We start from the raw sequence: 22,183 nt of genomic DNA, 5'->3' as shown, positions 1-22,183 counted from the left end.
GTGAGTTTCTTGTAAAAACACAACTAAGGGTCGGGCTTTTTTAAGTTCCCTCAACAGTTTAGACCTCTTTTCGGGTATATTTAGACAATTCACATTATGGGAGAGGATGGTAGGTGTTTTCCCTAGGAAAGCGTGTGCCATGGCGAAGGCGGGGCTTTGCGAGGGGGGTGTACAGAGATACGGAGTAGTCTAACAACGATCTGGACCTGTCGTGATCGTGGGGTGTAGGCGGGCAGGAATAGTGTAGGAGTCAGAAAGTGGTTGTGCGGGTAGGGAGTAAAGGTGGGTAGGGGGAGGGGGGAGGTGAGACGTGAAGGGTGATTGAAAGGGGTAAATCAAAATGTATACTTTATACTCGTAGATGTAAAGCAAAAAATAAAAATAAAAAACAGTTTCTGCATTTCGTGTTTATGACTTACTTGTGTCCTCATGTAGAGAAGGTTCCTCCCGTTTACTTTCCATAGTCATCTCCCCCTCCTTCATAGACTGCTGATGTCCGGTCAATGTCGTCTCTTCTTCTTCCTGTTTATGCTCAACTTTGATGTCTTTCCGTTCTTCATTCTAAATTCAAGAAATTATACAATATGATATCTGGAAACACTGCTGCATAGAAGAATGTTCTCTCATAGAATTATTTTGGAGTTCTTTTTGGCCAGTCCCATCTACCTGATCATTCTCTGTACAGTGGAGATCTTCCTGTGTAGCATTCCTGGAATAGAGAGGGCCCCCCTCCTCCATAGACTGATGATCTCCATTGACAAAAGTATCTTCTTTTTCGACTTTAATCTCAGATTTGATGTCTTGCGGTTCTTCACCCTAAACCCCAAAGATAATAGAATACATTTTTTTTTTTTATAAAACACAACAAGGTTACATAATAGAATATCATTATTAGCAGTATATGTTCAGCCCCACCTACCTGATGATGGTGAGGGATGGTATGACCTTCCTGTGTGGAATCCCGGGAATACAGAGGACGGGCACATCTCTCTGGTGGGTTCCCATTACTGGATCCATCTGTAGGAAACACACACACTGACTGAATACATTGTTTCTATGTGTTTATCAGATGATGGGGGATCTAGGTGGAGCCTCCGTACTGCTCTCTCCTTTACAATAAAGTCTCCTCTTACCCGGTGATGTGAGGGGCGGCCGATCCTCCATCATGACCTACAATAAGACACTGTGATGGGTGATGTCCCGTGAAGATAGATGTTGGGTGCGAATGGATCACCAGATATTTTCTTCACTACTGTATAATCCTGTGTAAAAAGTGAAAGTAACAAAATATCACTACAGACTTCCCAGAAGCCTCCTCACCTCTCCAGTCAGGTTTGTGCTTTTCTTTCAGACATAAGTGATGTCATGTGGCCCTCCCAGAATCCTCCTCACCCCCTCCAGACCCATTACAGGACTCTCTTAAGAATTATCTGGACTGTACTGGGATGAAGAATGTCTGCACAAAGTTCCTCCACAGTTCTGACATTTCAGAAGGCTTCTTCTACTATACAACAAACCTTGTAGAAAGAAAACCCGGGACTCTCTTTAAAGCACAACCCTAATCAAACTTTTTTTTTTTTTTTTGGTATGGATTGACTAGAGAAGAGTTGGAAGCTCTCAAGGAAATGATAGGTAAAGTTTAGGACCCTAAAAAGGTTCACCCTCGTCTTTCTTTGCCTACTACCTCTGCTGGAACCAAAATTCCTGGGCACCTGGACCCTACCTTCTGTGGATTCATCAAGTCCTCAGACTCAAAAAAAAATTATAAAAAAAAAACAAAAAAACAAACAGATATTGTTTCACCTTAGTGAATAAAACCTTTACATTTAGGGACTTCACCGATGCTCAGTTACAATCTTTAAGTCCTGATTAGAGCTATCTGGAATAACTCTTCACACTCTTCGGGATCATTTACACTTGCTTTAACTTCAACACACATTAAAGTGCCTACCACTTCAACAGGTTTTGTTGATGTGTTTTTGATGCTTCTGTGACGCTTCATTGAAGCTTGGCAAATACCCTGTGTGTGTTGATTTTCTATTTGTTTTAAAGGGTCCCAGTAGATCCACAGCTCATTAGTACCTTCATTCAGCAGATCCCCTGCAAAGTAGTACACCTAAAGCCTCATACACACGGTCAGACTTTGTACAAAAGTCCACGGAAAAGTTTGTACAAAAGGGCGTGGTCCACAAGTTTGTATTGCATTCACACGGGCGGACTTTTTGACAACAAACACGAACGTAATGACGTCACAACGTACTCACGCCGCTTCAAAAGAGAACGTTCAATGACCCCAGCGCCACCTTTGGTCAACTTCTGTATTGTAGTCTGATCTTTTGCATTGGTTCTGAGCATGCGTGTTTGTACCTTGTACAAAAGTCCGATGCTTTTGCGTACACACGGTCGGACTTTGCTCCATCGGACTTTTGTTGCCAGAAAGTTTGTCCGTTCGCACAGCCAACAAAAGTCCGATGAAAACAGAAAAAAAGTTTGTCCGATGGAGCGTACACACAGTCGGATGTTGCTCCAAAACAGCTAATTTGCATGTTTGTTGTCAAAAAGTCAGAGCGTGTGTACGGGCCTTTACTCTGCTGATGCCACACTCAGTAGTATCTCCAGCTCTGCTAATCCCCCACTCTGTAGGATCCCCAAGCTCCGCCGATCCCCCGCTCCGTAGGATCCCCAAGCTCTGCCGATCCCCCCGCTCCGTAGGATCCCCAAGCTCCGCTGATCCCTCGCTCCGTAGGATCCCCAAGCTCCGCCGATCCCTCGCTCCGTAGGATCCCCAAGCTCCGCCGATCCCCCGCTCCGTAGGATCCCCAAGCTCCGCCGATCCCTCGCTCCGTAGGATCCCCAAGCTCCGCCGATCCCTCGTTCCGTAGGATCCCCAAGCTCCGCTGATCCCCCGCTCTGTAGGATCCCCAAGCTTCGCTGATCCTCAGCTCAGTAGGATCCCCAAGCTTCGCTGATCCCCAGCTCAGTAGGATCCCCAAGCTTCGCTGATCCCCAGCTCAGTAGGAGCCACCAGCTCTGCTGATTTTCTGATCCTCCTCGCTCTGGTCCCTGCTCACCTCCCGCTATGTTGCTCCCTCGCTGCGCACCACATGTGACATTGCTAGTTTTTCCTGCTTTGGTCCCCCAAGCTCTGCTGATCCTCTGTCACTTGTTCCCCTCTCGCCAGTCCCCTTCGTCTCCAGGAGTTCTCATGTTGCACAACATGTGTGCCGTCTGTTAGTTGCTCTGCTCCAGAACGGTCCCCTATAAGAATTTCCTGCTGCTCCATGCTGCACACCAGATGTGACGTCTGCACCAGACACTCCCAGAATGTATATTTATGAAGCGGTAGTGACTGCTGACGACATCTTTCTGGTTTGTTTGTTGGTTTCCCAGTGCATCGTGGGATATCTCATACCTGCAATACCTCCAAAACAAAGCAAAGCTAAAGTTGAATAAAAGCCCCTCAATAGCTGTAGGTGCTGCTAGTGAGCATTGTCATAGACTTCTATGGAGGCTTTGGAGGCGCGTTAGGCACCAAGAAAGTGACATGGGGGATAATTTTTGAAGCAAAGCAAACGCAACATGTGAACAGGACTGCAAGGTCACCATTTTATTTAGTGACAGGAGCTTTGATTGGCATTCAGAATGCTTTAAAAAAACAAAAAAACAATGCCACCTTTTAATCCAATGCCACCTTTTAAAGGTGGTCCAATGCCACCTTTTAAAGAGATTGTAAATGAGCTCCATTTGTTGTTGGCTTTATTTTGTGAGACCATGTCTGATTGGATTCCATCCTTTAAGAGAGGTTCATCTAACTCCGCTCATGTTCCTCAAGTTTTACAGCTGATTAAGTGAATGCGCTTCAGTTCCAATGGCCCCTTTATGGCCTTCAAGTTTTTGTTTTCTTGCATGTGCTTGGGAAGTAGGTGAGATACATTGAAACCAAGTTGTATTACCTTTTACTGAAGGCATCTCCTTTAACGGGGTGGGAAGGGTAATGTTGTGACAACAGTTGTGTGCCAAAAGCACTTGACTACTATTCATAGCAGGAGATCTGATAAGGATTTAGAACAGGGGTCTCAAACTGGCGGCCCTCCAGCTTTTGCGAAACTACAAGTCCCACGAGGCATTGCAAGGCTGACAGTTACAAGCTCCCAAAGGCAGAGGAATGATGGGACTTGTAGTTTTGCAACAGCTGGAGGGCCACCAGTTTGAGGCCCCTAATTTAGAAGGATCTTGGCCTACAACTGGTTAGCTGTTGTCCAGAGGTTTGCATGGGACCTGTTTAATAGATAAAGATCCCCCCTCTTCTCTAAGGTTTGATTCCTATATATTTTCAGACTGAGTCAGCTATTGGCGAGTTGAAAGGTTGTCTTCTCATCCCTTCTTTTGGAGGTTCCTGTAAGTCCATTGCGTTATTGTTTATGGGACTTTGTACTCCATCCATCTTTTTTTTCTCATTGAAGTTTTTCTTCCCTCTGTCCTTTTTATTGTTGAGGTCTACTGCCCTTTCAGATGCCAGTTTCTATACTGCTCTTCCATTTTTCACTGGCCTGTCAGCCAATTATTCCTGCAGATAATATTTTAGGTAGATGCCACATCCGTTGGATCTCTTACTGGCTGCTGCCCACCCTTCTGCTGCATTTCTTTGGACATCCCATAATATAGTCCCTTGTCTCTCAATGTAAAATAAGGAACACAAGAATATATCAACCAGAGGCTCTGGATGGACAGTTGGATAAATGGCTCTATATTTAGGATGTATCTGGTCTATAAATCAGAGGCTCTGGATGGACAGTTGAATAAATGGTTCTATATATAGTATGTATCCGGTCTATAGACCAGAGGCTCTGGATGGACAGTTGGATAAATGGCTCTATATTTAGGATGCATCCGGTCTATAAACCAGAGGCACTCTGGATGGACAGTTGGATAAATGGTTCTATATTTAGGATGTATCCGGTCTATAAACCAGAAGCTCTGGATGGACAGTTGGATAAATGATCTATATTTAGAATGTATCTGGCCTATAAACCAGAGGCTCTGGATGGACAGTTGGATAAATGGTTCTATATTTAGAATGTATCCGGTCTATAAACCAGAGGCTCTGGATGGACAGTTGGATAATGGTTCCATATTTAGGATGTATCCGGTCTATAAACCAGAGGCTCTGGATGGACAGTTAGATAAATGGTTCTATATTTAGGATGTATCCGGTCTATAAACCAGAGGTTCTGGATGGACAGTTGGATAAATGGTTCTATATTTAGGATGTATCCGGTCTAAAAACCAGAGGCTCTGGATGGACAGTTGGATAAATGGTTCTATATTTAGGATGTATCCGGTCTATAAACCAGAGGCTCTGGATGGACAGTTGGATAAATGGTTCTATATTTAGGATGTATCTGGTCTATAAACCAGAGGCTCTGGATGGACAGTTGGATAAATGGTTCCATATTTAGGATGTATCCGGTCTTTAAACCAGAGGCTCTGGATGGACATTTGGATAATGGTTCCATATTTAGAATGTGTATAAAAGCACATATTAATTATCCGCACATACGGGCGGAACGGTGGCTCAGTATTTAGCACTATCTGCATGGAGTTTGCTTCTTCTACTTGTGGGTTTCCTCCGGGTACTCTGGTTTCCTCCGACACTTCAAAGACATGCTAGTAGATTGGCTCCTGTCTACAGTTTCCCCAGGGACGATGTCTTACTGAGCGAGCCCTGCACCGCAAAAGTTTTTGTTCACCATATAAATACCTGTGATTAACAATAATATTACAGTATAACTCTCCGTACTTGTGTAGCTGCATCTACTGGACCTAAAAGTCACCACAGCAATATGGAGGACAAAAAAAAAGGACACGACGGTTGTTATTGAGAGTATATATATAAAATATTAATAATTAAGTAATCACCTTATTACCTCTTCTGTTGCCAGTTCCAGCAATGTCTCCAACTGTTTGCTCACCCGGAACTTCCTGTCTGTAGCTTACATCACTTCCTTTTTCTACTTAAGGTCACTTCCTGCCTGTGTCTTTTTACTTCCTGTCTGTCTTTTCACTTCCTGTCTGTAGCTTACACCACTTCCTGTCTGGGCCTTCTATTGCTTCCTGTGTGTGCGTTCCACTACCAATAAATGAGATCAGCACCTCGTGGTGAATATAAAGTCTGCGGCGTACGGCGCGTTTCAGTGCTTTGAAATACCTATTCTGGCGCTCCTCTCCTACATAGTTACATCGTTAGGTTGAAAAAAGACACAAGTCCATCCGGTTCAACCATAAAATAAATAAATAAATAAAATAAAAAAATAATCTTACAATCCCATATACCCAATCCTATACCCACATGTAAAAATCATATTTTTTTTTTTTTGCTAGAAAATTACTCAGAACCCACAAACATTATGAATGTTTTTTTTTTTTTTTTTTTTTTTAGCAAAGACTCTATGGCAGGGATATGCAATTAGCGGACCTCCAGCTGTTGCAAAACTACAAGTCCCATCATGCCTCTGCCTCTGGGAGTCATGCTTATGGCTGTCAGAGTCTTGCTATGCCTCATGGGACTTGTAGTTCTGCAACAGCTGGAGGTCTGCTAATTGCATATCCCTGCTCTAGGGGATAAAATGGTGGTCGTGGTGGCAACTTTTTACGTCACACGGTATTTTTTGAAAAAACAAAAAACAAAAAAAAAAACTGTTTCGTGAATTAAAAAACAAAACAGTAAAGTTAGCCCCATTTTTTTTTTTGTGAAAGATAGAGTTACACCGAGTAAATAGATGCCTAACATGTCACGCTTTAAAATTGCACACACTTGTGGAATGGCGCCAAACTTTGGTACTTAACCACTTTAATACTGGGCACTTTTGCACCTCCCTGCCCAGGCCAATGTTCAGCTTTCAGCGCTGTCACTTTTTAAGGCCGGGTTCACACCGCTGCGGGAACGCCGCGAATCCGCGGCGTTTTCCCGCATCGCACGACTCCCGCCGGCAGTTCACACTGCCCTATGCGAACGGCTGGGAGTGTCAATGATATGTTAATGACACCCCCAGATCCGATCGCATATCGCAGTGCGATCTGCCGACTCGCACAGGAATCGGATCGCATGGTGTGAACCCCCATGCGATCCGATTCTGTTGCGGACGAAAAAAAAGGGTCCCGTGCGAGTTTGCTGCGGGACCGCTGCGAGTTCAGCCATACTATCTGTATGGCTGAACTCGCAGCGCTACGGAGATCGGATGTGATTTGCGGTGCGAATCACATCCGGATCTCCCCCCGCAGCAGTGTGAACCCAGCCTAAATGACAATTGCGCGGTCATGCTACACTGTAAATTTTTATAATTTTGTTCCCAGAAATAGAGCTTTCTATTGGTGGTATTTGATCACCTCTGTGGTCGTATAACTAATAAAAAAAAGATATATATATATTTTTTTTAAAGTTTTTCTTTGTTTTTGTTACAAAAGTTTGTAAATACGTTTTTCTCCTTCGGTGATGTGCACTGATAAGGCGGCACTGATGCAGTGGCAGCAATGAGATGGCACTGATGAGGTGGCACTGATGGGCACTCATAGGCATCACTGATAGGTGGCACTGATATGCGGCACTGATGGGCATTGATAGGCGATACTGATGGGCACTCATAGGTGGCACTGATGGGCACTGATAGGCAATACTGATGGGCATTGATGGCTGCACTGATGGGTACTTATGGGTGGCACTGATAGACAGCACTGATAGGTGGCACTGATGGGCACTGAAAGGCGGCACTGATTGGCATTGATGGCTGCCACTGGCACTGGATTTCACTGATAGGCATCACTGGAAGCACTGGCACTGGTAGGCATTTTTCACTGGCAGTGATTGGCAGCTGCCTGGACACTGATTGGCATTTCCCTGGTGGTCTAGGGTGGCATACATGGTGGTCCAGTGTGGTGGCCATCCCTGGTGGTCCTGGCGGCATCCTGGTGGTCCTGGGTGGGCATCCAAGGGGGGGGGGCTGCGCTGATAAACAATCAGCACAGACCACCCTGTCAGGAGAGCCGCTGATTGGCTCGCGTCAATCAACGGCTCTTCCTGTTTACATCGTGATCACGGCTGATTACGTGGTAAAGAGTCAGAGACTCTACCTAGATCGGAGTTGCGGTGTGTCAAACTGAAACACTGCGACAATGATCGCCGCGATGCGTGCCCCCCCGGGGCTTGATATCCTGAGAATGTCATATGACGTCCGGTCAGGATATCGCAACCACTTTGCTGATGTCATTTTTTTCTATATGGCGGGCGGCAAGTGGTTAGAAAAAAAACAAAGCAACAAAGCAATATAAAAAAAAATGTTGGTGCTATATAAATACCTATAATAAATAAAATAAATAACATTTATCTCTAAAGATTTAAAAAAAATATAATAAAAAAAAACATTAGGTTGAAAAGGGTACTAAAAATGTATATCTAGATTGTTTCTACCCACATCTTTTATCGTTGTATAACTCTCTACCCCATTTTCTTTTGAATACCGCTTTTACTGTCCTACTCAAACAGAAAAAAAAACGATACTAACCACTCAATACAGACTCCCCCATTACCAATGAGGGTGGAGCTAACCGTGGATCCGATATCCATCGTTTCCATATTTTAATCCAGTTATTGGATTCTCCCCTATTGCAACCAATTTGTTGTTCTTTAACCACTTGCTTACTGGGCACTTAAACCCCCCTCAGTCCCAGACCAATTTTCAGCTTTCAGCGCTGATGCACTTTGAATGACAATTGCGCGGTCATACAACACTGTACCCAAATGACATTTTTATCATTTTTTTCCCACAAATAGAGCTTTCTTTTGGTGGTATTTAGTTACAGCTCGGAGTTTTATTTTTTGCTAAACAAACAAAAAAAGATGCAAAAAAAAAAAATCATGTTTAATAGTTTGTTATAAAATTTTGCAAACGGGTCATTTTTCTCCTTCATTGAAGTGCGCTGATTAGGCGGCACTGATAGGCTGCACTGGTGGGCACTGATGGGCTGCATTGGTGGGCACTGATAGGCTGCACTGGTGGGCACTGATAGGCATAGTTAAGGCGGCACTAATAGGCACAGATAAGGCGGCACCGATGGGCACAGATAAGGCGGCACTGATGGGCAAAGATGGGCACAGATAAGATGGCACGGATGGGTGGCACGGATGGGTGGCACAGATGGGTGACACGGATGGGCACTAATAGGTACCACTGATAGATGGGACTGATGGGCACTGATAGGTGGCACTGATAGGTGGCTCTGATAGGTGGCACTGCTGGGCACTGATGGGCGGCACTGCTGGGCACTGGTAGATGACACTGATGGGCACAGATATGTGGCACTGGGGTGCAGCACCTTTGAGGCAGATTGTGGGCACTGCTGGGTGGCACTGTGGGTGGCACTGTGGGCACTGCTGGGTGGCACTGACGGGGGGCACTTACTTTTAATACATGTGGCACTGCAGGGGGCAGGTGGGCACTGGCAGGGGGCAGGTGGGCACTAGCAGGGCTGGCCGTGATCGGGACTGATGTCCCGATCACGGCCGCCGGTGATCGGCTTTTTTTTTTTCTCCTCGCGCTGACAGCGCGAGGAGGAATAGTAGCCGATTACCGGCTCCGTTATATCACATGATCAGCTGTCATTGGCTGACAGCTGATCACGGGATAAGGGGTCGGGATCGACCCCTTGCACGGATCGGTGATCAGGCGAGTCTCATGGACTCGCCGATCACAGAGCGCACCGCGCACGCCCCTCAGGGGGCGCGCAGGCCGTTCGTGCACGGGACTACGTCAATAGACGTAGTCCCGGAAAAGGAGATCCGCGCTGTAGCCGTCATTTGGCTATAGCGCGGGTCTCAAGTGGTTAAAGATGTTTTCATTTACCTGAAGACGCCAGTCCTCAAGTAAAGGTGCATTCGAAGATATCCCCCTTAGAGCAATTAACTTACGTGCAATAAACAATAGTCTGGTAACTAATATCATCACCTCCCTGGGAAAGAAACCTTCCTCGTCAAAATATCCCACTAGACATGTCATAGGGGTCCTGTCAATATGTGTATTACATGTAGCATTGATTGTACTAACCACCTCTCGCCAATATCTAGCCACTTTTGGACAATTCCACATCATGTGTATTAAATCAGCTGGAGACTTTTGACATCTAGGACACTCCGGAGAATCGCGTCTGCCCCACTTAAATAATTTAACTGGTGTTCTATATACCCTATATATTATAAATAGTTGCGTCAGGCATTGAGCCGGTGATAATGATACTAGGGGTACCCTTCTCAAGATAATTTGCCAGTTTTCATCTGAGATGTCCCCTATGTCTCTCTCCCAGCCTGTTCTACCCGGGCTGACAACTTTATCCTGATATAGTCTCATCAATTGACCATATAAAGACGAGATCAAACCCTTTTTTTCTTCCCCCCCCTTGCTAATGATGTTATAAGTGGGGTAGGTTTTATCACTATCTTTTCCCTTCTAAACTGAGTTTGAATCGCATGCCGTAATTGTAAATATTTATAGAAGTGACTAGAAGGCAGTTGAAAGGATTCTGCGCAGAACATTATGTGTAAACATCTGTTCTATATATTGAAGCCCCTTAGAGAGCCAGCTTTCGAATCCCTCCAATTTATATAATTCTTTGTATTGCTTATTCCCCCAAAGCGGGGAGTATTTTGAAACTCCTTCAAATTTCATTATACTCCTCATTTCCTTCCAGACTCTATTCATAAGTGTCGTTGTTAGACCCCCACAGGTGTTACCCAGGGCTCCGGATTCCAACTGAGCCACAAGATTATATCGAAAACTGTTATTTAACAGTAAAACCTGTATGGGGTCTTCCCAATTACTTTCCCCCCAGCCTGCAAAATGCTGAAGCTGGGAGGCTATGAAGTAGAGTCTTGGCTGTGGTAGCGCTAATCCACCCCAATCCCTTGCCCTCTGGAGAATTGATAACTTAATTCTCGGGGTTTTTCCTTTCCATAATAGTCTACGAAATATTGATTCTGTTTTTTTTTAACCATTTTAAAGTTATCCATATCGGTGAATTATGGAGTACCGTATATACTCGAGTATAAGCCGAGATTTTCAGCCTCTTTTTTGAGGCTGAAAGTGCCCCCCTCGGCTTATACTCGAGTCATCGCTGTCTGCCTGCTCGATCAGCGTGTCGAGCAGACAGACAGCGGCCATTCTATAATTCAAAAGCCGCGCCTCCGGCTCCGCCTTCGCCTGTGATAGGCGGAACACTGAATTTCCCAGCAGCCTGTGTTCCGCCTATCACCGACATCGTCTCATCCTCGTACTACGGACGAGGATGAGACGATGTCCGTGATAGGCGGAACACAGGCTGCTGGGAAATTGTGTTCCGCCTATCACAGACAGGGAGGCGCGGCATTTGAACAGGGGAATGGGCGCCGACGAAGAGCGGTGATCCTGGGACGGGACCGGACGGAGGCTCGGCTCGGGACGGGACGGGACCGGACGGAGTCTCGGGACGGGACGGGACGGGACCGGACGGAGGCTCGGGACGGGACCGGACGGAGGCTCGGGACGGGACGGGACCGGACGGAGGCTCGGGACGGGACGGGACCGGACGGAGGCTCGGGACCGGACGGAGGCTCAGGACACAGGTAGGCTGGACACACAAGGCCACACACACACACACACACACACACACACACACACACAGGGATGGATGGATGGATGGACACACACACAGGGATGGATGGATGGACACACACACACACAGGGATGGATGGATGGATGGACACACACACAGGGATGGATGGATGGATGGATGGACACACACACACAGGGATGGATGGACACACACACACACAGGGATGGATGGATGGATGGACACACACACAGGGATGGACAGGCATATCTCACCCTCGGCTTATACACGAGTCAATAGGTTTCCCAGTTTTTTGGGGGTAAATTGGGGGCCTCGGCTTATACTCGGGTCGGCCTATACTCGAGTATATACGGTATATATAACAATTGAGGGGTCCAGATCATTTTTATGAGATTTGCACGGCCTACCACCGATAATGGCAATTTGGTCCACGCCATGCTCTTAAGTTGGAATTTGTTAAGAATAGGTGACAAGTTATTCATTAAATAGTTTTCTATTCTAGAGTTTATAATTATTCCCAAGTATTTAAATGATGACACTATTTTAACTTGAGGGGCCTCTTTTAACCTGGACAGACTAGGATTGTCTAAGGGAAGTATTACGGATTTATCCCAATTAATAATGTAACCAGAAAACTATCCAAATTTGTTTATTAGTGACATTAAGGAGCTTAACCACTTGCTTACTGGGCACTTAAACCCCCTTCAGTCCCAGACCAATTTTCAGCTTTCAGCGCTGATGCACTTTGAATGACAATTGCGCGAGCATACAACACTGTACCCCAATGAAATTTTTATCATTTTTTCCCACAAATAGAGCTTTCTTTTGGTGGTATTTAGTTACAGCTCTGAGTTTTATTTTTTGCTAAACAAACAAAAAAAGATGCAAAAAAAAAAAAAAAATCATGTTTTAATAGTTTGTTATAAAATTTTGCAAACGGGTCATTTTTCTCCTTCATTGAAGTGCGCTGATTAGGCGGCACTGATAGGCTGCACTGGTGGGCACTGATGGGCTGCATTGGTGGGCACTGATAGGCTGCATTGGTGGGCACTGATAGGCTGCACTGGTGGTCACTGATAGGCATAGTTAAGGCGGCACTAATAGGCACAGATAAGGCGGCACTAATAGGCACAGATAAGGCGGCACTGATGGGCAAAGATGGGCACAGATAAGATGGCACGGATGGGTGGCACGGATGGGTGGCACGGATGGGCACTGATAGGTACCACTGATAGATGGGACTGATGGGCACTGATAGGTGGCACTGATAGGTGGCTCTGATAGGTGGCACTGCTGGGCACTGATGGGCAGCACTGCTGGGCACTGGTAGATGACACTGATGGGCACGGATATGTGGCACTGGGGTGCAGCACCTTTGAGGCAGATTGTGGGCACTGTGGGTGGCACTGCTGGGTGGCACTATGGGCACTGCTGGGTGGCACTGACGGGGGCACTTACTTTTAATAAGTGTGGCACTGCAGGGGGAAGGTGGGCACTGGCAGGGGGCAGGTGGGCGCTAGCAGGGCTGGCCGAGATCGGGACTGATGTCCCGATCACGGCCGCCGGTGATCGGCTTTTTTTTTTCTCCTCGCGCTGTCAGCACGAGGAGGAATAATAGCCGATTACCGGCTCCGTTATATCACATGATCAGCTGTCATTGGCTGACAGCTGATCACGTGATAAGGGGTCGGGATCGACCCCTTGCACGGATTGGTGATCAGGCGAGTCTCATGGACTCGCTGATCACAAAGCGCGCCGCGCGCGCCCCTCAGGGGGCGCGCAGGCAGCTCGTACACGGGACTACGTCTATTGACGTCGTCCCGGAAAAGGAGATCCGCGCTGTAGCCGTCATTTGGCTATAGCGCGGATCTCAAGTGGTTAAAGAACCTTCTGTATCCCCAAGAAACAGTAATGCATCATCAGCATACAAGGAGATTTTTTCAATCCTCGTTCCTCTCCAATCTTCTCCTTTGTCAGCTTGTGATATACAGTGGTGTGAAAAAGTGTTTGCCCCCTTCCTCATTTCCTGTTCTTTTGCATGTTTGTCACACTTAAGTGTTTCGGAACATCAAACCAATTTAAACAATAGTCAAGGACAACACAAGTAAACACAAAATGCAATTTGTAAATGAAGGTGTTTATTATTAAAGGTGAAAAAAAATCCAAACCATCATGGCCCTGTGTGAAAAAGTGATTGCCCCCTAAACCTAATAACTGGTTGGGCCACCCTTAGCAGCAACAACTGCAACCAAGCGTTTGCGATAACGTGCAATGAGGCTTTTACAGCGTCCTGGAGGAATTTTGGCCCACTCATCTTTGCAGAATTGTCCTAATTCAGTTACATTAGAGGGTTTTCGAGCATGAACGGCCTTTTTAAGATCATACCACAACATCTCAATAGGATTCAGGTCAGGACTTTGGCTAGGCCACTCCAAAGTCTTCATTTTGTTTTTCTTCAGCCATTCGGTGGTGGACTTGCTGGTGTGTTTAGGATCATTGTCCTGCTGCAGAACCCAAGTTCGTTTCAGCTTGAGTACACGAACAGATGGTCGGACATTCTCCTTCAGGATCTCTTGGTAGACAGCAGAATTCATAGTTCCTTTTATCACGGCAAGTCTTCCAGGTCCTGAAGCAGCAAAACAGCCCCAGACCATCACACTACCACCACCATATTTTACTGTTGGTATAATGTTCTTTTTATAAAATGCAGTGTTCCTTCTACGCCAGATATACTTGGACACACACCTAACAAAGAGTTCCACTTTTGTCTCATCGGTCCACAGAATGTTGTCCCAAAAGTCTTGGGGATCATCAAGATGTGTTGTGGAGAAATTGAGACGAGCTTTGATGTTCTTTTTGCTCAGCAGTGGTTTTCTCCTTGGAACTCGCCATGCAGGCCCTTTTTGCCCAGTCTTTTCCTGATGGTGGAGGCATGAACGCTGACCTTAACTGAGGCAAGTGAGGCCTGCAGTTCCTTGGATGTTCTTGTGGGGTCTTTTGTGACCTCTTGGATGAGTCGTCGCTGCGCTCTTGGGGTAATTTTGGGCGGCCGGCCACTCCTGGGAAGGTTCACCACTGTTCCATGTCTTCGCCATTTGTGGATAATGGCTCTCACTGTGGTTCGCTGGATTCCCAAAGCTTTGGAAATGGCTTTATAACCCTTTCCAGACTGATAGATCTCAATTACTTTCTTTCTCAATTGTTCCTGAATTTCTTTGGGTCTTGGCATGATGTGTAGCTTTTAACCACTTCCCACCCGGCCAATGCATATATACGGCCGGGTGGGAGCCGTCTACTCCTGATAGGACGTTCAGGAACGTCATTCAGGAGTAGCGGGATCGCGCGCGCGCCCGCGCAGCGGCGCGATCCCGATGTGCTCGTGTCACCCGGACACGGCACATCTCAGATCGGCAGGAGGGCTCTGTGATTGGCCCTCCTGATCACATGATGGCCGTGTCCAATCACGGCCGTCATGTGATGTAAACAAACAGCCGGTTGCTAGGCAATCGGCTCTCCTCTCCTCACACGGAAGTCACCGCTGAGGAGAGGAGAGCAGAACGCTGCAGCCGGCTGATGATCAGTGAGTATGGGCTGCTTTTTACAGCTTTTTACTCACTGATCATCAGTGTAGTGTACACACACAACACACCACACAGTACAAACACAGTCCCCACATATGTCCCCAAAACACACATGTCCCCAAAACATACATGTCCCTAATAATAAAAACACGTCCCCCACATATGTCCCACTAAAATCACATGTCCCAATGATTATCTGCACACATATGTACGTGATCATTTGCGTACATATGTCCGTAATCACACAAACCAATTATTATACACTTAACGGAATTTTTTTTACCAAAAACATGTAGCAGAATACATTTTGGCTTAAATTTATGACAAAATTAGATTTTATTGGATTTCTTTTCAAATAGAAAAAAGAAAATATTGTTTTTTTTCCAAATTTCCGCTATTTTTGCGCTTATATCGCAAAAAAAAAAAAACGGAGTCGTGAATAAATAACACCAAAATAAAGCTCTATTTGTGCGAACAAAATGATAACAATTTCATTTGGGTACAGTGTAGCATGACCGCGCAATTGTCACTGAAAGCGCTAGAGCGCTGAAAGCTGAAAATTGGGCTGGGAAGGAAGGGGGTGAAAGTGCCCTGTATTGTAGTGGTTAAGGATCTTCTGGTGGACCTTACTGTGTCAAGCAGCTCCTATTTAAGTGATGCCTTGATTGTGAACAGGTGTGGCAATAATCAGGCCTGGGTGTGGCTAGAGAAATTGAACTCAGGTGTGGACAACCACAGTTATAGTATGGTTTAACAAGGGGGGCAATCACTTTTTCACACAGGGCCATGATGGTTTGGATTTTTTTTCACCTTTAATAATAAACACCTTCATTTACAAATTGCATTTTGTGTTTATTTGTGTTGTCCTTGACTATTGTTTAACCACTTAACAACCGGCCATTGCCGATTAACGGCTTCAGGGCGGTTGTTTAACTCTGAGAGGCCGTTAATTAACGGCCTCCCAGAATTCTGCTCTCGCGCGCCCCCTGGGGCGCGCACACGAGAGCATCCGTGACCGCTGGGTCCAGTGGACCCGGCGCATCACGAATCACGGTAAACGGCCGCTCATCGCGGCCGTTTACCACGTGATCGCTCCGTCAAATGACGGAGTGATCACTTGTAAACAAGCCGGCGTCATGTTATGACGCCGGTTCCTCCCTCCCCTCTCTGTACCGATCGGTACAGTGGAGGGGGAAGAGATCGGTGTCAGCAGCGATGTGGGCTGCATCTGCAGTGCCCACATCGCTGCTCACCGAAAATTAACCCCTCAATTCCCTGCAAATACTCTGCATTACTCTGCAATTCCCTGCAAATACTCTGCATTACTCTGCAATTCCCTGCAAATACTCTGCATTACTCTGCAATTCCCTGCAAATACTCTGCAATGCCCTGCAAATACTCTGCAATGCCCTGCAACACTCTGCATTGCCCTGCAACACTCTGCATTGCCCTGCAACACTCTGCATTGCCCTGCAACACTCTGCAATGCCCTGCAACACTCCGCAATGCCCTGCAACACTCTGCAATGCCCTGCAACACTCCGCAACGCTCTGCAATACCCTGCAACACTCTGCAACACTCTGCAACACTCTGCAACACCCGCCAATACCCTGCAACACTCTGCAATGCTCTGCAACCCCCGCCGATACCCTGCAACACTCTGCAATGCTCTGCAACCCCCGCCGATACCCTGCAACACTCTGCAATGCTCTGCAACCCCCGCCGATACCCTGCAACACTCTGCAATGCTCTGCAACACCCGCCAATACCCTGCAACACTCTGCAATGCTCTGCAACACCCGCCAATACCCTGCAATGCTCTGCAACGCAGTACTCTGCAACACCATGCTCTGAGATACCCAGCCATAGTCGGTGATACCCTGCAATACCCAGCCATAGACATCTCCCGCCGCCCTCCGCCCTCCGGTGCTTCTACCGAATCGCTAATACGATCAAAGCCAGAATCTTTTTTTTTTTTCAGGCTTCCCAGCTTAGAGGTGAGATGTGGGTCTTATTGACCCCATATCTCACTGTAAAGAGGACCTGTCATGCCATATTCCTATTACAAGGGATGTTTACATTCCTTGTAATAGGAATAAAAGTGATCAAAAAAATTATTTTTGGGGAAAAAAATGTCAAACTAAAATAAATAAAGTAAAATGAACAATAAAAAAAATGTTTTTTTAAAAGCGCCCCTGTCCCCATGTGCTCGCATGCAGAAGCGAACGCATGCGTAAGTCCCGCCCACATATGAAAACGGTGTTCAAACCACACATGTGAGGTATCGCTGCGAACGTTAGAGCGAGAGAAATAATTCTAGCCCTAGACCTCCTCTGTAACTCAAAACATATAACCAGTAAAAAAAATGTAAATCGTCGCCTATGGGGATTTTTAAGTAGCGACGTTTGCCGCCATTCCACGAGCGTGTGCAATTTTGAAGAGTGACATATTAGGTATCTATTTACTCAGCGTAACTTCATCTTTCACATTATGCAAAAATTGGGCTAACTTTACTGTGTTTTTTTTTTTTTAAGCACAAAACAGTTTTTTTTCCAAAAAAAAGCATTCGAAAAATTACTGCGCAAATACCGTGCGAGATAAAAAGTTGCAAAGACCACCATTGTATTCTCCAGGGTGTTTGCTAAAAAAACATATATAATGTTTTGGAGTTCTATGTAATTTTCTAGCAAATAAATGATGATTTTTACATGTAGGAGAGAAATGTCAGAATTGTCCTGGGTGCTCCAGAACGCCTGATGGCGCTCCATGCATGTTGGGCCTCTGTATGTGGTCACGCTGTGTAAAAGTCTCACACATGTGGTATCACCGTACTCGGGAGTAATAGCAGAATGTGTTTTGGGGTGTAATTTGTGGTATGCATATGCTGTGTGAGAGAAATAACCTGATAATATGACAATTTTGTGAAAAAAAAAAAAAAGTAAAAAGAATCTTGATTTTGCAAAGAATTGTGGGAAAAAATGACAACTTCAAAAAACTCATCATGCCTCTTACTAAATACCTTGGAATGTCTTCTTTCCAAAAAGGGGTCATTTGGGGGGTATTTGTACTTTTCTGGCATGTTAGGGTCTCAAGAATTGAAATAGGCCGTCAGTCCTTCAGGTGTGATCAATTTTCAGATATTGGCACCATAGCTTGTGGACTCTATAACTTTCACAAAGACCAAATAATATCCACCAATTTGTACTTATTTTTACCAAAGATATGTAGTAGTATAAATTTTGGCCAAAATTTATGAAGAAAAAATTACTAATCTGCTAAATTTTCTAACAGAAACAAAGAAAAATTCGTTTTTTTACAGAATTTTCTGTATTTTTTCTTTTATAGCACAAAAAATAAAAAACCCAGCGGTGATTAAATACCACCAAAAGAAAGCTCTATTTGTGTGAAAAAAAGGACAAAAATTTCATATAGGTCCAGTGTTGCATGACTGAGTAATTGTCATTCAAAATGCGAGAGCACCGAAAGCTGAAAATTGGTCTGGTTATTAAGGGTGTTTAAGTGCCCAGTGGTCAAGTGGTTAAATTGGTTTGATGTTCCGAAACACTTAAGTGTGACAAACATGCAAAGGAACAGGAAATGAGGAAGGGGGCAAACACTTTTTCACACCACTGTATAACTCACTATGGAAACTACGCTATGGATTTGTCACCCGGAGAGTGCGTGTTTTTTTTTTTTTTTTCGTGTTTATGTCTGTGTGTATGTTTGTAAATACTTGTGTCTAAAGGATGGTTAGTGAATTTAGCAACCGACGGGTGATTTAAGATTAGCAAAGTCTCTGCCACAGACTTGGTCATAGAACTTTAAAACAGATCAGAAAGTCTCTCACAGAACTTAGTTGTAACTGAAGGATGAAATTAGGAACTCTCTTACAATACCAGTATCTTGCAGCCGGTCCAGTGATACCATAAGAATGCAGATTCACATGGTGTCCTTTTCAGCATAGCTTCCAGGCTCTTACCGAGCAGCCAGCCTCGTGCATGGCCCTCTTCTGAAGAGTTCTCCCCTGGTTACGTTTTCAGTTGCTGGGCCTCTCCAAACCCCGAGACGGCACGGGACCACCTTGGAACCCTCCTTCCAGTTACTGTGATTTGGGCTAGCCAGTCCCAAGACACGGAAATGGATGGATCCGCACCCAAGGCCATGAGGGCCTCTGGGGGATGGTCAGGAGGACCAGGATCAGGGAGTCAGAACATACTTCTGGACCGGAACCCAGAATCACGTGACCTCAGCACCTTAAGTACCCTCTCCTGGAATACACAGCGAGCCAAGGCACCCACTGATTGGCTCCGAGAGATAGATGGGTACCCAATGCGTCCAACCAGACTGCGTTCCAATGCCTGCCAAAGGTGGCACCCACACCTATGGCCAGGCAGAACATAGTACAGTCCAGCCAAACTGATACTGAGACCAACTATGGTCTTAGGAACATTTAAATTGACAAAAACATAGCGCGTGTTCTTCAGGAGCCCGGCGTAACACTAAAATTGTAGATCTGTTAGAAATGGTACAAACCAAATTACATTTATTTATTTTTTCATATTTTTTAATTTGCTTGGTTTGGTGTTCTGCTGGGCACTTGGAGTGGTCCTTGGTCCGTAGGATCGCACACGTATAAAATTAGTTTGTGAGGCACTGGATTGATTGGTAAAATATCAGTTAAATAATCTTTTGAGTTATAAGTATATCGTATGCACTATAGGTTTTAGGAGCCAAGAGTTTCACATAAAAATAATAAGGGGGCACAATCCACAGACACTGTTAGAAGCGGTATTGGCTATTTTATGTCTTCATGGTTTAGTCAGTCAGTAGGGAAACATACACAATGGGGGGAGATTTACAAAAACTGGTACACTCAAAATCTGGTGCAGCTGTGCATGGTAGCCAATCGGCTTTTAACTTAGGCTTGTTCAATTAAGCTTTGGCAAAAAACCTGGAAGCCGATTGGTTTCTATGCAGAATTGCACCAGATTTTGTGCTCTCCAGCTTTAGTAGATGTAGCGCCCTCTACCTTTGGGTAGGTGCTTAGTGGTGTTTTTTTGACAGTGTAGGATATAGAGATAGGTAAATTTAGCCAGGATCCTACTCTTTACTAGGCCTTTGGGGATGGAAGTGTCAGAGTAGAAGGGGGTGGGGCCACCTACACTTGGGCTCAGGGATACCTCCTCTGCTTGACAGTAGATTCTGCTGGAGAGGATGGACTGAGACCTGAGTGGCAGGAAACCCATGAGAGAGAATTGACCAATGGTTAATTTCTATGGTCAATGGGAGGTCTCTCATAAAAAGAGGGGTCACATGCTCTGAAAGAGAGGAGTTCAAGATCCAGAGGTTCAGGACCGGAGGCACGGGAGTTCAGAGATCCTGGAGCCGGATAGCTGGAGGCGAGTCCAGGGAGGCCGAAGTCTGGCCCCTGGAGAAGTCAGTATGTAACGCTGGAGGAAGACCGAATGTCCCATTCGGGGATGTACCGGATAGCATGGAGGAGGAAGTAGGAACTAAGCGGTAGAACAGAACATTTACTGTTGATTGGGAGCAACAGGGGTGCAACCCAGTAGGACTAGTCCGTAACTTAATACTGTGTATCCAAGGACCACAGTATCCAGCACTTTTCCAGAACTGAGGGAGGTTTGACAACACAAGTCATGGAAATAGGCAGTGTGGCCTGTGACTTCAGGGTCAACATCCACAGCATTATTCAGAGTGATGCTTATCTGTCCATAATGGAAGTGTAACCTGAGATAGGAATCGGAGCCAGGAAAGGATAGCTAGAAGGAATTTAATTAACAAATGCTACGGCTACAGATTAGTACCCTTTTTTTTTTTTTACCTAAAACTGGGGTCGGATGGGGCATCTCATACACTCTATTGAACAGCCCACCGATTTATGCCCAGAATAAAGCCTTATAAAATCCAGAGTTGACTGATGTCATGTAATTGCATGGGGGGAACGGAAAGGGGAACCATCTGACAAAAGGTAATGAACAAACACAGCAGCCCCCATGGGGGTACCGCTACATATGGATGTCCCACCGAGATTATTCCCTGTCAGGCTGCTGCCCACAGCAATCAAACTGGATTGAATGCGAAGAAAGTCCCGCATTCAGTGACTGTAATATGTGGTGTCATACGTGGCAATCACAACGGCACCGTGCCATTAAGTTACAGGTGGATGGCGTGGTTACAGCGCCGACAACCACTCACTGTTGAATGAATGAATGAAATACTTATATAGCGCACAATGCGAACTGAATCGCCTCTAGGCTCTCACAGTTAAAAATGTGTATGGGGCTTGTGGATGTCGCTGTTGCCCTTGGAAACACGGACACAGGGGGTGTGTCCGTGTTTCCAAGGGCAACTGCAGGAACTGCAGAGAATTTGGTCCCTTACAGTTGGGACATCACAAAGGGTCATTTTTAATGTGAGCGTAGCGACTGCTGCCAGTTAACCTGCAATTCCACTGTGCCTGCCACAGGTTGTCGCTGTGGAGCACAGGGAAAATGTAGAGTTACAGTTCCTCGCACGCTGAACCAACAAGTTGAGGGGCTGAGCCATGCCCCGGAGGAGAAGATTACCAGCGTTTAGCGTGCCATGCGCCACACCCGAGGCAGAGAAAGATGGCAGAGGGTGTTTAGAGCGCATCTGCCCTGCAGTGGTTACCTGAGATGCAAGATCGGGTCCTAATTGACACCGGTATTCAATTAGAGCTCACCGGAGGACTGGCTCTGGGAGATATCGGAGGTGTGGAGAGATTATACATGCTGTGTCCTGGATGTTGGAAGCCTACAGTCGGAGTTAGTGCTTGGGCCCGGTGTGGACATTGTGGCGCCCAATTGACTCATTTGGGACCGGTACAGCAGGAGGTCAAGTATTTCTCCGCCGGTCTTACAACTGGACTTTGTTTGCCGCAGGTTCCGGTGACCCGGAGGGCC

At 45.8% G+C, this 22,183-nt stretch overlaps 1 protein-coding gene across 1 annotated transcript in view; it reads right to left on the bottom strand.

The window, feature by feature from the left end:
• LOC143956095 (uncharacterized) overlaps positions 1 to 6,004 on the bottom strand; it is a 55,834-nt gene extending 49,830 nt beyond the window's left edge. The window contains exons 1-5 of the mRNA XM_077466228.1: positions 5,920 to 6,004; positions 1,134 to 1,262; positions 920 to 1,017; positions 667 to 816; positions 420 to 561 (exon numbers count right to left, since the gene is read on the bottom strand). Of these exons, the coding sequence (XP_077322354.1) occupies positions 420 to 561; positions 667 to 816; positions 920 to 1,017; positions 1,134 to 1,167 (424 nt within the window). The 5' untranslated portion in view covers positions 1,168 to 1,262; positions 5,920 to 6,004. The remainder of the gene's footprint in view (positions 1 to 419; positions 562 to 666; positions 817 to 919; positions 1,018 to 1,133; positions 1,263 to 5,919) is intronic.
• Between the last annotated feature and the right edge of the window lie 16,179 nt (positions 6,005 to 22,183).

The sequence above is a fragment of the Lithobates pipiens genome, unplaced genomic scaffold (assembly GCF_037356315.1).
Source record: "Lithobates pipiens isolate NorthernLeopardFrog02 unplaced genomic scaffold, aLitPip1_a1.2 Scaffold_35, whole genome shotgun sequence".
NCBI classification, from domain to species: Eukaryota; Metazoa; Chordata; class Amphibia; order Anura; family Ranidae; genus Lithobates; species Lithobates pipiens.
Note: the sequence above shows the minus strand (reverse complement) of the source record. Positions and strands in the feature narration are given on the sequence as shown.